The sequence below is a fragment of the Lontra canadensis genome, unplaced genomic scaffold, assembly GCF_010015895.1.
Source record: "Lontra canadensis isolate GAN:19392208 unplaced genomic scaffold, GSC_riverotter_1.0 scaffold23, whole genome shotgun sequence".
Taxonomy (NCBI): Eukaryota; Metazoa; Chordata; class Mammalia; order Carnivora; family Mustelidae; genus Lontra; species Lontra canadensis.
Genome location: NW_022631017.1, coordinates 1,938,626 through 1,955,195, shown reverse-complemented (window position 1 = coordinate 1,955,195; position 16,570 = coordinate 1,938,626). Strand labels below are relative to the sequence as shown.

The 16,570-nt window shown below is 43.8% G+C and overlaps 1 protein-coding gene across 1 annotated transcript in view; it reads right to left on the bottom strand.

The window, feature by feature from the left end:
- Positions 1-16,570, bottom strand: part of TNFRSF21 (TNF receptor superfamily member 21) — a 66,550-nt gene that overhangs the window by 37,555 nt on the left and 12,425 nt on the right. Inside the window, exons 2-3 of the mRNA XM_032861980.1 lie at positions 9,149-9,797; positions 7,116-7,610 (exon numbers count right to left, since the gene is read on the bottom strand). Coding sequence (XP_032717871.1) covers positions 7,116-7,610; positions 9,149-9,797 — 1,144 coding nt within the window. The remainder of the gene's footprint in view (positions 1-7,115; positions 7,611-9,148; positions 9,798-16,570) is intronic.

The window sequence follows — 16,570 nt, the reverse complement described above, 5'->3', positions numbered from 1 at the left end:
GTGCCTCCCTTCCAACTCTCCTCCACAGCACTAGTCAGTCACTGAACTAGGATATCACAGCCATTCACTCTCTCGGTTTCCCTTTGAGGACAACAGGGGTGCGCTGGAGTCTACAGCGGGTTGCATCTGTTTCCTGTCCCTCTCTCCACTCTCTCCACTCAAAGTCTATCGGTTCCCTGAGCAAGCAGATGAAAACCGGGGGGGTGAGAGGACAACTCCCCAGGAGACTCTCTCTCCCTCCACGGCTCTGGTGTGCCCGAGAGACATGTTGTAGCAAGTGCATGGTACCTCTGTGGGGCAGACCCGTGAGGTAAGACCGAGATGTCCTGGTAAAAACTAGTCTTTTTTCAGGAGGGCACGAAGGAGAAATGGAGCTATTTTTAAGCAAAATACAGGAAAACTGCCGCCTTTTCCTCACTCCCACATGTATCCCATGGTCCTGTTTTGTAACTCATCCCTTCAGCGGTCTGCAGACTGGGCAACAGTCTAATAGAAATATATTAAATAAATAAATAATCATGTTAATTAATTAATATTAATTAATATAAATATACGAAGGAACACTTATGGCTAGAACTCAAGAAGCTCTCCAGGAAGAACTAGACTGCTTCCTTAAGTACAGCTGCGCGCATGATAAAGGCAAATACTTCAGCCTTTTTCACAGTCATCCTTTCTAGGGGTGAATCAGGAAACAAACAGAGAGATTACCGGAGGGGACAGTGGGGCTCATGAGTCGTCTCTACCATCATCAACCGCCCTCATCACAACTACTACTTGCAGACAATTGGCCCCGCAGCTGGCACCGTATTGCGCGCTGGGCACACACTCAGTTCAGTCTCACAACAAACCATGCACTTACGACTCCCATTTTACCCATAAGGAAGATGAGGCACAGGGGGTTAACTAATGGGACCTGGATCACGTAGCTAGGAAGTAGAACCAGATTCCAGAGTCTTTGCTCTTCAGCGCTTATGGTAACACCTTTTTTTCCCAACCTTCTAAACAGAGGCCCAGATAAGTATAAGGTCTTCACTGAAATGAACAGGGAATGGAAAATCCAGAATTTGAGAACCCAGCTTTAGTGCTGTCATTTCTAGTTCGTGCCACTGCTTTCCCTCCCAGGCCCCCTTATCTCTCGCCTCAGACCCAACCACAGGACTCCCATACTTAAGTCCCTGCTTAAGGTCTCCCCACCAGACCAAGCCCTCTCCATTCTACTTAAACACAAGCACGGAAGCATTCGCGAATTAGCGGTATTCTCCCTCTTCCCGCCTCCCAGCTCCCTGGTGTCCATGAGTCCAAGTTTCCACTTTGAAGAAGCGAATCGGATGGAGGAATACCAGCAGTTTTTGTAGCTGTTTTTTGCATATTTTAAAGCACAGCTATCATGGAAGCCTCCTTTAGCTCTGAATACTAATTCTTAGTATCTGTGGCAATCTTGTGTCAAGAACCCACCTTCAGATCTTTATGTTAAATCCCTAGCACCAAATATTATCACAACTCAAAAGGAAAAAATCCAATAGTTCAATGGGTTGAAAACCAGCCAACCTTGAAAGGGATTAAGTAGATTAATTAGCTTATGGGCAGAACTTTCTATGATGGAAATGTTTTCTATCTGTCCTGTCTAATATGGTCATTACTAGCCACATGCAGCCATCAAGCCTTTGAACTGGGGCGGGTACAACTGAAGTATTGAATTTTTTTATTTTCATTCATTTCACCTTTAAATTACACAGGGCAGGTGGCTCCCATATGGGCCAGCTGGGCTCCAGACCACCCTTCCCAGGACCCTGTGCTACTAACCAGGCATGGGGTCACACAGTAAAACCCAGTTGTCCACTCTCTAAGGACTTCAAAGCAATGTGGGGAGACAAATCACATACACACACACAGGTCAGCAGTGACAGTAAGAGCTACGGGAATTTTAAAACAGCATCTTAGAATCTAGTTCTACAGAAAGAGCCCTTTACCCTTTGGCTACTGGTTTTACAAAACAGTCAACTACAGAAAGAACTTGTCAGGGGCTTGTACTATCGCTTTTACAGTCCTTATATGTCCTGTGCTTGAAGTAGCTACACCCGAAGGGTCACCGCCCCTGCCAAATGCTTACTATCTCCCCAAGACACCGGAGGAAGAATGCGCTAATCAGGAGCTAAGCTCACTGCAAACGAGATAAATCCAATTCCTGTTTCTCTCATTTTATTTTCTCTTCATAGCCTTAAGTATGAGAGAAAAAGAAAAAATGATCAGGAAGAAATATTGTCCATCTCTTGCTCCTTTTGTCACTTTGCAGGGCCCTCCTCCCTGGATGTTCCTCTCATCGGCACGAGCATTTTCAGGTGGATTTCTACTCCTCAACCTGTTTTTCAAATTTGCCCTCCGAAGCCCTAGGCCAACTGGTTGGCCTGGAAGCCAACTTCAACCTTCTGCAAATAGTCGAAGAGAACAGGGAATAAAGGAAGGAAGGAGAGAGACAGATAGAAAAGGGAGAGAGAAGAGGGAAAAGGGAAGGAAAAGTAAATAGAAATGGCCCATTAAGGAACAGTGAAGACAGAGCAGCAGCTGATGGTTGTCCTCAGCATCCCTGTTCTCAAGGGCGCCTGGACTGCAGTTCTCTATCTTCTGTGGTTACCAGGAAGCTAACGGCATGACTATTTCGAGATCATTTGAGCTTCTTGCATTGAAACGTATGGCCGGTTAAGTACAAACCAAATTTCACTATCTTCACTTTTGTGCCTTTTGTGACAAAACAAACAAAACAAAATCTCCTGTTTCCCATGTAACCTCCCAATTAATGTGAACCCACACTCGTTCTTAACTTCAAATGGACTATTTTGGATGCACCACTTGCCTCATTGTGTTGGGCTTTACTACAGAAAGAACTAAAGTTTTTTAAAAGTGACAGAAACATGGCAATGGAGCGTTAACAATAGACGCACATCTTGATGACACTCGGACCCGGTAATGAACTCTCACACAGGCTCTTGTGTCTAAAAATTCTGAAGGGATTTCTAATTCTGTTGCTGCTAGAGACCTATTACAGGGAACCACAGTACGGTCCCAACCTACCAGACGCAACGCTGCAATGACTTCAGAAAGGAAGGAAGCACATAAGGTACCACAGCACGTTCACTCCTCAATCCTCCTGGCTACATAGTTTCTCACCCACTGTTTCCAACACTAGCATTCCGTGAAAGTAGGACTGCAGTTTTCTAGAGTTCAACTTTAAAAAACCCAAAGTCCACAGTAGGTAGAGAGCGGTGAGTGGGGCCTAACAGAGAAGAGGCTGTCATTGGTGACAAAGATGGGAACCAAGACCCCAGTTTCAGAGTACAGATGGTCTATAAGGCACTCAGGATCTTGGGCACGTCTGCTGCAGGCAGGCGGGGGTAAAGGAGGTCCTGCACATCCTCTTATAAGGCACGCCCCAGAGCTAGGTGATTGTATCCCCACTCTCATCCTCATGAACAATTCAGTGGGAAATGGATGAGGACCCCATTAAGACCTTATTATACAGGATCATCGGCTGCCCAGAACTCACAGTGATCAGATCAAATAGGTAGAGTTTCTAGAGGCCTCTCTGAGCCCCTGGGACGGTTTTTATGAAACAGAACCTCTCTTTGTAATGGGATTTTACCTGGTTGTACCTTTGAGAATAGCAATTTGGAAAGAGGACACCTTCCTCCGGAAAAAAACAAAACAAAAAAACACCTTAAATATAAACATCTCGACGCAAAAACCTGGGGGAAATGTTAATCTATGGGAAGAGGGGGTTGCCCCTGAATGAGACTATTGTGATTTAGCTGGAAAAGCATCTCGCCCAGGTCCTGCTATCCTAAGAGGCCTGGTCTGGCTTTGTTTGATTTGGCACTGGTATTCTTTTTACAAAACAGGATATTGTTTCAAGGACACAGGCACGGAAGTTTACAAGGTGACAGTGGTCATAGGAACGTCTAAGTTCCTGCATTAGGCTGCTTTCTGCTGCTGGACCCAGTTTTACTTCTACGATTCCCAGTGTTCTCAAGAATTCTGACAACTAGGCTGCAAAAGAGCATTTAGAAATACAGCTGATCGAGATCTAATCCGTAAGTGCAACCACTAGAGCAACAAAGTCACTTCTTTAATAAAGTGGGAGGAGAGTTCCAGACATTTACAAATCTAGCAGGATGTTCTAGGCTAATTTTCTCCTAATGAGATAGATCAGAATGAGTGTTCTGACCGGTCACTTAAAGGTCAATTCAATGAAATACCCGATCCTGGATGGATCCTAGACCAGAGGAAGAAGAGATGCTATCAGTCAAGGGCTTTACTGGGTCAGTCAGCAACACTGGAATACGGACAGTGAATTAAAATATCATATCCATATTAAATCGATTGAGTTGAAAATGACCACTTTTTTTTTAAAGAGACTGTCCTTATTGTCAGGAAATACATACCAAAGTATCTAGGCATAAAGTGCCATGCAATGATTTAGAAAAATTACTGTACATATGTACAATAATGACTTATGATGGGGCAGCATCCTGATAAACACAGCACAGGCTGAAAACATCATTTAATACAGTAAGTCATGAGTGCATTTAATACATCTAACCCATTATGCTCAATTAAAAAAAAATACACCTCATCTACCAAACATCACAGTTTAGCCTAGCCTACCCTAACCATGATCAGAACACTCTTATTAGCCTACACCGGGCAAAATCATCAAACACAAAGCCTATTTTGAAATAAAGCGTTGACTATCTTAGGTAATTTACTGAATGCTCTACTGAAAGTGAAAAACAGAACAGTTATTTGGGTCCATAATGGTTATAAGTGTACTGGTTGTTCATCTGTGGGATCTGATGGCTGAGTGGGAGCTGCTATTGTCCAGCATCATGAAAGAGGATCATACTGTGTATCACTAGCCCAGGAAAAGATCAAAATTCATAATCTGAAGTACGATTGATTTCTACTAAAGGCATATCATTTTGGCATCATCACAATATTAACAAATGTTAAACTGAGCCATCATTAAGTTGGGGACAGTCTACATATATATACTGCATATCATGTATTATAAAACATCAGGCGCACCTGGGTGGCTCAGTCTGTTAAGCATTTGCCTTCAGCTCAGGTCATGATTCCAGGGTCCTGGGATCCAGCCCCACATTGGGCTCCACACTGAGTAGGAAGGCTGCCTCTCCCTCTTCCTCTGCCCTTTCCTTCACTCATGCTCTCTCTCAAAGAAATAAAATCTTTTAAAAAAATTATATTATACATACTATATAACATTATGTGTAACTAATATTATATATAACATATTAGTCTATATTATATATATGTCATAATACAAAGTCTGTATGTATTTTTATGTAAAAAGTGCAAAAAATAAAGCAAAAGGGCAGAATTCAACAATAGTTCAATCTGGGCAAAGATATACTGGTATTCTCTGTACTATCGCAAATTTTTCTGAAGTCTGAAATTATATCCAATCAAAAATATACTTTATTAAAAAGGAGGGGAGAATTGAAGCCTTTCTTCCCCAGCTGGGTTGCCAGCAAAGAGAGGTCTTATTCAAGTCTATGCAGGCTCTATCCCAGGTAGGATGTTGGCCTCAGTCTGATTTTCACTCAGTTTGGTCATTCACACAGACTAGCAAAAGGAAGCAAAATAAAGGTGTTGTTGTTTTTTTTAACTTTCTCTAAATATCTGATTATAAAAATTCCATGTGCTTGTTATAGAAAATTTGGGGGAAAGAACAGAAAACTAATAAAAGAAAATGAAACATACATAAATTCCACCATACCCCACCAAAGTGGAAGAAACATTATGTTTATTTTGGTGTATTTCTCTTCAGTCTTTTTCCCAAAGTTTTCAGAATTGGGATTATATTGTATGAAGTGTGTAGCCTGTTTTGGTTTTATTGTTTTCCTTTAACCTAGTATTAACATTTTCCTATGTCATGGGTAAAAAAGGAAAAAAAACAAAAAAAACCTCATTCAATCTTCAATGGCAACAAGTTTTCCACTATATGGATATGCCATAATTTACTTATTCACTTCCCTAAAACTGGACAATCGATTATTTTCAATTTTTACTTATTACACATAATGCTGACTTAAATGCGTTAAGACCTTTGTGCTTAAATCTTTTTTTACTATTTCTGGTTTATACTTTTATGACAGAGTCACAAAAATTAAGTTACTGGGGCAAAGGGTATAAACATTGTTAAGATTCAATGCAAAAAAAGGTCAAATGACTTTTTTTTAAACAAATGTGGCCTATGCCTTTGTCTTTAAGGAAAAAGGAGACACCCGAAGGGAATTATCAAAACTTGGGGCTGACAGCTCAGGGAGGGTTTAAAGAAAGGGAAGTTACTGCGTCAAGCTCAAACCTGCAGTCTTCAGACCAAATTTCGCTGCGGGACGAGTTCTGTAAGCTGTTGCTTGTCTTCAGAAAAGGAAAAACTGAAATGTCCTTGCCTGTATCGAGGCTGACTGCTAGGCAGAAGATGTAGGGTCCGGCCTCAGATGATAACCAGTATATTAAGCTTAGAGGCTCTACAATCTAAAAGATCTTTTTATCCTCCTGATAGAAATGGGATCCTAAAAATTCAAGGAGGGGAAAAGCACATGTGAGAAAGTGATAGGAATCTCTAAGCAAGGTTCCAATTCAAAAAGGCAGACTTAATTTAAAAAGTTGGATTTTCAGCCCTCTAACTTTTCAGTAGTCTGGTATTGTAGAAGCAAGCCACCCAACAGTAAGAGGAGACGTGGAGTCAGGTCCGTCCGTCCTGAACAAACCACCAGCCTGGGTCAAGGACACTGCCAAACCTCCAGGAACACTACCTCCTTGCTTGTTAAATGACATGGCTGAACAAAGTCCCTAGGTCTCTGGTGTGTCAACAGTCTCCTTTAAATGTGCCAAGGGGAGAAAAGGGCAGAGTGGTTATTCTCTCTAAACATATTATAGCCAATGCTGACCATGTCACTTTTCATAACACAACTAGATCAAATGGCCTTTGGTGGATAGGAACACCTAGAAGCTTAGCATTTCCCCCTCTTTCTGGCAGCAAGGACTGAGAAAGGAAAGGCAGGGGGATGTGTGAGCAAGGATAAAAGAAGGCTCACCGTGGCCATTGCAGTAGTAGATCCACTTCTCCCGGTTCTGGGTCGGGGTCGTGGATTTCTTCAGCCCTGCCTTTTCCACAATGGCGCTGGGATCCTGCCGGGGCCCCTTCTTCAGAGTCCTTGAGCTTTTCCGGATACTGCATACCACTATCACCACAAGCACCAGCAGCAGGAAAAGCACAATCATCCAGGGCAAGTGTTCATTGATGTCAAAATGCTTGTGTAAGTTCTGTCTGGGGTGACCCCTCTTGAGACCTTTGATGGGCGTGCTGGACTTCTCACCCCCAGTGGCCTCCATGGACGGCAGCAGCTTCAGGATGTGTCTATGGTGGGGGCCTTGCTGGTGGCTGACTACCTGGAGGTCTGGGAGGGTATTGTTCACGCCTTCCTCACCCCTCGCTGAGCTTGTGTTGTCGGGGACTGTCCCTTCCTGGATGCCACTCGGTACCTTTGGTCTAACAGAGGCAGAAGAGTTGGATTCTGTTGAGTTCATGCCTAGAAAAAAAGGAGGGGGGAGAGCTTTTCTATATCTGGGGATCTGTATATGTCTCCTCTTCCTGCTCACCGCCACGCCAGGCCAGATAATGAAAGAAGAGATGAACTTTGGAGCTTAAGAATAAAGTATGCTGCACATTTTCGTAAAGACTCTAACAGCACCTTTATGTGGAAGGTAAGAACTAAACTTCACAGCTAAACTTGCTTCCTCATGGCCAAGTCAACAATTCTCAGGGACCCACCATGTGAACGCCACAGAAGCTTCCCCTGTGCTTCACATACAGAGCAGACTCATGTATGCTCAGGGCTCTAGTCAGCTCTTCAAATTGAGTCAATTATTCACAAAACTAGTTCCAATTGAACCCCTTTATTCTTCCTTTCCCGCTTTTTGGCCATTTCAAGATAACAATGGTAAAACTGACGATATGACTAAGCTAGGGAAAAGAGCTCAAACTTAAATCCAAATCTGACCAGTGAAAGCTCTGGCGAGACCGATCAGTGAATAAAACAAGGCAGGACTTTCTTAGGATTTATTATTAAGAGATAAGTTTTGGGCTGACAGCTTAGTGGACTTCCTTCAGAGAAGCTTCCACAGTAGTCTTCACTAAGGAGTGTGACAGCCAGGTATTTCAAGCCCCAAGAGACAGGACCTGGATTGCATCATTCCATGAGAAAACCTGCACAGGTCATTCCAGCTCTCTGAGCCTGTTTCTTCATTTCAAAATGGCGGTCATAAGGCCCTCCTTACGGAGTTACCATGAAGGTCCAATGTAATCAATCACACATGAAGAGTATGCTAGAAAGCACAACTCAAGTTGGCAATCACCTCAAAAAAATTAACCAAAAAGGATTTGGGGAAAAAAGAATAAATTTTATACTCTGCCCGAGACCCAAAATCCTGAAGAGAGCTAGGATACTCGATGAAGGGCATAAAGTTGAAATCGTTCAAAAAAAATTAAACTTATTATTTTCCAGATGTGAATGCTAGTTATCTTCAGCAGGCTACAAACATGTTTGTTTCCCAAAGCTTCTAACTTTCTTTCCCCTTTTTTGCCCCACCTTGGTTCCCATATTTATCCCTCCCTTCCAGGCATCATGGTATTCTCTCCTCCTCTTCCTTCTTTCCTTCTGGCTATGCCTATCCAGGATTGATTCCATGTTGTAAAGCTTTGAATCTGGAAGGAACCTTGAACATCTAAATCATTCATGTATTTGACAAGTTTGAAATCAGGGCCTAAAGAAGTGCCTTACATAAGGTCACGCACTGTCCTTATTTCTCTCAGTTATTTATTTTTTTTAAGCTTGATGTGACCTGGTTTTTAGATATCTGATCCCCCCAAACAGAAAATCTGGGTCTAAATGTTTCTAATACATCCAAAGAAGAAAGATTAAATTAGCCACAAAACGGAAGCCCCTTCTACAAGGGGTGACTTTGGAATATACAAAATGGAGAAAACATCCTTGATGCAAGCCCATGTTGGGTAGTTCCATTGGGCTCAAAGACTTTTTCAAATAATTAACACATGAGGTTAAGTTACCTTTGGGAACATAAGTGGAGGAAGGGACTTCATGGGATTCCATGTGCTCCGGGTGTGAAAAGATGGCTGTGCCAGGGGCAGGTGAGGTCGTGCTGGAGGACAGAAGTGGGCCACAGACATTGTCTGATTCCTTGGTCCCCGGCTTGATCACCACCATGTTCTGACTCAGACAGTCTGTGTATACTTTGCATTTCATCACACTAGAAGGCACATCAGAGAAGGTACCCCGAGCACACTGCTTACACCGCACATCCTCGGTCTCCGTCCCTTTCTTCCGCACACCCCAACCCACGGGACACACCGTGTGGGGGGCGCAGGTACCATTAAACTGGAACATGCCAGGTGGGCAAGCACATTCTCGGTCAGTCAAGGCAGCACAAGGTAATTTCTCAACCATTGGCCGTGGGCATGGCTGACTACAGTCATGGCATTTCTCTATGCCATTCTCATGCCTGGTAAAGGTCCCCACAGGGCAACTGCTACAGACACGCAGGCTCGTGTTGGTACAGTGCTCAGACACATAAGTTCCTGCTGGACACTTGTCACAGGTTAGCACCTGGCCGGTGGCATGGTCGACATGGCGGTATTTGCCAACAAGATTTGGGGCCTTCGGGTCTGGCTGAGCGGTGGTGGTGCTAAGGAATCCGAGCTGAAAGAAAGAAAGGGGGAGGGAAAAGGAACAAAACCGAGAAGGGGTTACACAGGAACAGAGGAGAAGAAAGGATGGAACAATCCCAACACCACCACCATCATTCCCATTAAAGATCTAACCGGTCCTGCAGCCTCCTAACACGACTGGAGTGACACAGTAGAAGGAGAGAAATACTCCAATTCCATCCTGGGGCCTGACCTACTAGCTATGAAGCTTTGGTTTTGTTCCATGACCTTTGCCTCAACTTCCTTCTTTTCTGTCTGTTCAATGGAGCTGAGAATACTGCTCAAATCGATTATAAAATTCAATTGAGAATATGAACATGTAAGCACTTTTCTTTATTTTCAAAATGCTATACAGAGGGTCCTGGCTGGATCAGTTGGTAGAGCACGCGACCCTTGATCTCAGGGTCATGAGTTCAAGCCCCATGTTGGGGACATAGAGCTTACTTAAAAAAAAAATCTTTTTTTTCAAAGTTAAAATTTTTTTTTAAATTGCTGCATAGAAGAGAAAAATCCTAATGCAAGAAGAAAATAACTTGCTGAGTAGCTGTCTTCCTTCCCATGGCGCAAATGCTGTCATTTCTTAGTACCAGGATGAAGTAATGGAGAAGTGGGATGGAATACGGTCAGGCTGCTTCTGCTAGAGCACCAGATTACGCACATGGACTTCAGTGATAATGTCAGAGTTTTTCAAAGGTTTTGTCTATGCAAAGCCAAACATCTTTCAGTTTTGGTTTTGTTTTACTTGCAAAACAGAGGCAGGCTCTTGGAATTCTTAATTTTCTTTAAACAACAGTGTTGTTGCTTTTAGAGGTATATCATGTTCGCTCAGCCCCTAAAGGCTATGGTCACACTGGAACATGGACCTGCAGACACCTAGGAGGTCCGGGCACAAAGCTGGGCCCAGCAGGGACTCCACCCAAGTAAATTTAATTCATAGGACAGAAACTTCTCCCAGCGAGACAGGATTTTATAGTACCTTCCCACTTGAAAAGTTGGGAGATAGGAAATTATATTTGTGGTAGTAAATCCTGAGGTCCCTCTGAGGGCAGGGGGTAAAATGTTTAAGAATGAATATCGAGAGAAAGTTTTTCTGCATGAATGAAGATTGAGAGGTTCCAACGGGGAAGTTTCCGTGGTCTTCTACAAAATGGAGAATGGTTCTGTGTCAAGAAAATAGTGGCCATGGGGTGCCTGGGTGACTCAGTGGGTTAAAGCCTCTGCCTTGGGCCCAGGTCATGATCCAAGGATCCTGGGATGGAGCCCTGCATCGGGCTCTCTCCTCAGCAGGGAGCCTGCTTCCCCAACCCCCGTCTGCCTACTTGTGATCTGTCTGTCAAATAAATAAATAAAATCTTTAAAAAAAGAAAATAGTGGCCACCCTGTACGATCAGATGCCCGTCAGGGCAAGCTCCTTCCAAATTAGTACCAGGAACTAACAGAAAAAAACAAGAATCTCTTCCAAAATTGATCAGAGCTCCCGTCTTATTAGCACCTTGAAAGTTAACCCAAGATTCAGTTCGCCTCCACCTCAAAATTTAACAATTTGAGTCAAAAGTATCTCCCTTGAAGTCCCTTATCCTGTCCCATACCTGCCTCCAGTTAAACAACAATACCTAAAACAAATTTCTGGCTTGTGAGAATCTGTTCATCCTTTCCTTAATGTGTGACACACAAAAAAGGGCTAGTGGTTGATTTTTCTCAGTGAGAAACTTAATGGCATTTTGGACCGAAGGAAAAAAAAAATCTCTTGTTTGATAATGGTAAATTTTGTATAATCTCCCCTTTCTGCTTTCTGGCTTTCTTTCCTGTTCTTGGTCCCTCAATTTGCAAAATGAGCCCAGCCACCCTCTTCTGCATCTGGCAGGTGTACTAGATGGAGGGCACAAAGCCACCGCCGTCATGTGGAGCCCAGTTCCATTTGGCAAGCACCTAAGGAAAATCTCCTCCCAGTCTCCTTGATGCTAAGGACCCCCCAGGAGGTCGCAAAAGGGCCCCTGTTCCGTATTTCTCCGAATTCCTTCCCATCTAGTTTCTAAGTGCAAAAGCACTTTTAGATGGCCACAGGGTTCTAGAATTTGAAAGATGTATAAATAACCTAAATGGCAGGTTATTACACTTGTGCAAGCGAGTTAAAAGCAGAGAAGGTAATTGGAGATCTGGTCAGAGGGCAGATCTGGTCAGAGGGTGGAGGTCGGGGACAAACATCACCCTGCTGTGCTGTGGGCTCTGAGTCTGGCCCCCTACCTGTGCTGGAGGCTGGGCAGTCAGCCAGGTACATACCCCGAGCACAGGGTGGTGGTGAACAGCACCATGTGTGCGCTTGTGTGTGTGTGTATGAGCTTGTGTGTGTGCATGTGTGCACGTGCACATGCCCAGGCATAAGGTTGGGGCTTGTCTTCCTGCAGCTTCCCTTCTTTCCCCAGGGCACACACTTGCTGGGGATCCATCAGCCTCCCCGACTACCAAATTACCAGAGGTCCCCCCAGCAGCACACAAAACCCACCTCCAAATCCCACAGCACCCACACTCTTCCCTGCTCATTAAGCAAGATTTTTGAGTTCCTGCTTCATTTAAAAATAACCAATCAAGTTTCTAACTAAAGCAAAGCCCGGGGCTCTTTAACGGCATCATGTGAAGTAACCCACTTTAGACAAGGTGGCTCTGTAAATGGACCTTTCATTACCCCAGCTTACAGGCGGCAATTCCAGCTCCTACACACGGAGTTAACAATGATGCCTCAGGATCTCACCGGGACTGAACACTAGAAATGAGATCTGGGCAAACACTAGGCATGACGAATGCACTGGACAGGTATTTGTTGAAGACCTACTACGTGTGTGCAAGGCACTATGCCACAGGCTGACAACAGAACCTTGCAAACTCTATTTCAGCCCCACGGAGTACATTTTCTAAAGCAGGACAGACGGAAACACCTAATTACATCAGGAATTACTTAATTAGAACTGAGATTACTGCTGAGGAGAAACACAAGAGTCCTGTGAGGGGCAGGTGAGCAGGTATTTCCCAGCTGAGGGATGCTGCAGAAGTGTGTAGACTTGTTCTGAAGGACAGAGAAGCAGAATGTAATTCTGGGCAGGGAGAGGGGACGGCAGATTAGGCAGAGGGAGCCCCACAACAAAAATATGAAGCAGAATGAAGCTCTCCCTCAAATGAAACACAGCAGCCATAGTTAAATCTGGAGAGGTTCCACGTTTTGATCCTAATCCAAAATGCAATGAGAAGTCACTCTTTGTTTATATTGGAGGGTGGAGGGGAAGAGACATATAAACACATTTGTGAATAAAAAAGTTAACTGGCAGCAGAGCAGAAGGTAAAAGTGGTTGGGGCGAGAGTGCATGGAAAACACCACTCAGATGGTGAAATTCAGGGGTGGCTTGGGTTAAGGGGGTTCATGGAAAGAGAAGACCACAACAGATTTAAGAGGTCAGGGCAGCTAGATTTGGTGAATGATTACCTATGGAAGGAAAAAAAGGGGAAAAAAAATCAATATATTCAAATTGGACTCAGGAGACTCCAGGATGGAACACCATTCTTGAGCAGGAAGGTGCACCGGTGGGCCCATGGCAGGGTCCGGAGGTAGGGCTCTGAACTCCCCATTTCTGCCTCAAACACAAGAGCTCCAATTCACCAATTTGCAAAAGAGGGGTGAGGCAGGCCAAGTTAGAATTCATTTGAAGGAAGGATGGCTCCTTAAAGAAGTTTGAAAATCACGGCGCTTGAGGGGCCTCTAAAATCTCCTCCAACTCCAAAGTTCCAAAACCCATCTGAGCTACAAAGCTGGAGGACCTGTTCCTTGGGTTCTTCATGATCACCGAAACCCTCCTATAGGGAAGAGGTGGCAACATCTCTTTCTCTTAAGAGAGACACGGGTGGCCCCTGGGAAGTTACTGCCCTAAAGCCTTTTAGTTGCCTGAAAGTTGGTCTACAACTAGAACTTTTCCTACTAGCAGGTCCTCCAACTTTGTAAAAATGATGTAAACATCATCCCCAAAGATAGTTCTGGAGCTGAAGCAATGGGCAGTGGAGAGGGGGTAAATCACGTTCAAAAAAACAGTATTTAAGAATGTTTCCTGGTGCCTGAGTGGCTCAGTTGGATAAGTGTCCAACTCTTGATTTCGGCTCAGGTCATGATCTCAGAGTTCTGAGATCGAGCCCCACATTGGGCTCTGAACTCAGCACAGAATCTGCTTGTCCCTCTCCCTCTGCTCCTCACCCAGCTCTCACTCTCTCTCTCTCTTTCTCACTCTCTCTCAAATAAATAAAAATCTTTTTTAAAAAAATGTTCCCTACAGAGGCCCCTGCATGGCTCAGTGTGTTGAAGCCTCTGCCTTCAGCTCGGGTCATGATCCCGGGGTCCTGGGATCGAGCCCCGCATTTGGCTCTCTGCTCGGTGGGGGGCCTGCTTCCTCCTCTCTCTCTGCCTGCCTCTCTGCCTGCTTGTGATCTCTCTCTGTGTGTAAAATAAATAAATAAAATCTTAAGAAAAAAAATGTTCCCTACAAAACGTAAAAACAAGTTTAGATGATACCTAAAAGCGAATGTTAGGAAGACTCCTGAATCAGGAGACACAGTCATTGAAAACTTCAAGAGGGAAACAGAGCACTTGAGGCTGGTTCCACCAGATGAAGATCTTTAATTCTCTCATTTGTACATAGGCAGACAAACTAAATCAGAGATTCACCCCAAAGCCTCAGGCTTCAAACACAGTATCAAAACAGTTACCTGGGAAGCTTTTAAAAAAAAAATCTGTATCCCCAGTCCCACCATCTGAGACTACTGTGGGTCTGCAATAGAGCTGGGAATGTATTTTGTTTCTAAGCTTTCTAAGTGATTCTGATGCCCTGGCCATGTTTTGGCCTCCATGAACTAAGGCAGGACCCCTCTGGCTCTAATCTTCCCTGATCCTTAGAACTCCTCTGGAGAACCCCCAGTTCCAACGTCAGAGTCTTTTTCTTTGCCTCCTACCCAACCTGCTATACTTTTTACTGTTTCAACAACAAAAATCAACCTTTTTGGAACAATTCCAACAATTATAAAATTGAGTAAAATGCTTAAGTCTCTACCTAAACCTCACTCCTCCTCAGAGAAACTCACAGGTAATTTTAGTGTGTATCTTCCCAGACCTTTATCTGAGCTTTCACACATAATACATACCCCTGAACTTCAAGTTGGCTGTTTCCATTACCTTTGGGTTTGCTTTGTCTCACATACCGAAAAGGAACAGGCCATACAAACTGCTCTGTGATTTGCTGTTGTTCATCACGGGAATCTTTCCCTATCAGAACACAAAGTCTATTTTATTCCTTATAATGGGCCAAGTTCTCTTCAACAGGATGGCTGCATCTTAATGTAGAGATTTTTTCCAACTGAGAACATGCGAGTAGCCTCCTTATCCATTTGTCAGGGTATCCATGCATTCTTCTGCATTCCATATTCCTCTCTTTGCCTTCCCACTCCACACCCCAATTTCCTTTCTCTGTCTTTCCCATCCCAAGTAACAGATACCACCATGCTGCTCTCAGTCTTTCAAGAATGACTTCCTTCAAGGACAAAAGAAACCTCCATATAACCCACACCTTGGAAGCTCTCACTCACACCCCTCCTCCCTATTAAGATGAGTCTACTGTATTAGTGTTCGCAGCCTCTGGGAGGACCAGAACTGAATAAGAAAGAATACTTGGGCAAAGATTTAGAAAACAGAAGACGTGTTTTTGTCCAGGCTCTGCCTTAAGATCAGTTGGACCTTGTCTTACTTGCATGTAAAATTAGTATGTTGGACTAGGTCATACTGAACTCGAACCTTCAAGGTATCTATGAGTATTGGTATGGTTCCACCTTCTCCACAAAGGCTTTACAATTCATCCTAGACACCCAGATTCCAAGCAGATGAGTAAACTCTTTCTCACATTTCCTGTTTCTATTCTTCATTTTGGTGCCTAATTACATCTTGCTGGTAATGTTTGTTGATGGCCTCACAGGTGCATATATTTATCTTCCCATAATGATTATAAGCAGCTCAAGGCCAGGGACAACCAGGTAGATTGCATTTCCTTTCTTGCCCAACCACCTCAATAATGAAGACCATAGATATCATAAACAAAGCAGCCTGGGGTCACCAAACGAAATCCCATGTGCCCTTATTCTTGTAAATAAGTTTTATTGGAATGCAGCCATTCATTTAAGTATCACCTATAGCCCTTTTCACACTACAATGGCAGAGCTGACTAGTTGCAAAAGAGACCATATGGCTCACAGATCTAAAACATTTATTATCTGGCCCTTTACAGAAAAAAAAAAAAAAAAAAGCCAGCCAATACCTGCTCTGAGCAGTCCAAAGAAATGTCAAAAGGTACCAGGACCAGGAGCCCATTCATTCACAGGAACCCTCAGCCCTCCTCTAGAGTCTACCAATAGGTATTGAGTTCTTGGCTTCCTTTATTGGCATTCCAACTCACACACCAAATCTGATCCTTTTATCCCCTGCTTAAAACTCACTGGCTTTGCATAGGACTTAAGATGAAATGCAAACTCTTCCAGGGAAAGATCCTCCTCGCCCTCCTTTTCCTAACTTAAAACAGGTTTCCCATTCTCCCCTCCCTTTTTTTCCCCTACATCTACCATCATTTTGTAGTTGTACGTTATCGGTGTGCTGTGCATTCCCATCTGGACTGCAAACTCTGTGAGGGCAAGGAGTCTATTTTACGTACTGATGCTATCCAAGCTCCCACAGCCAGTACCCAACTC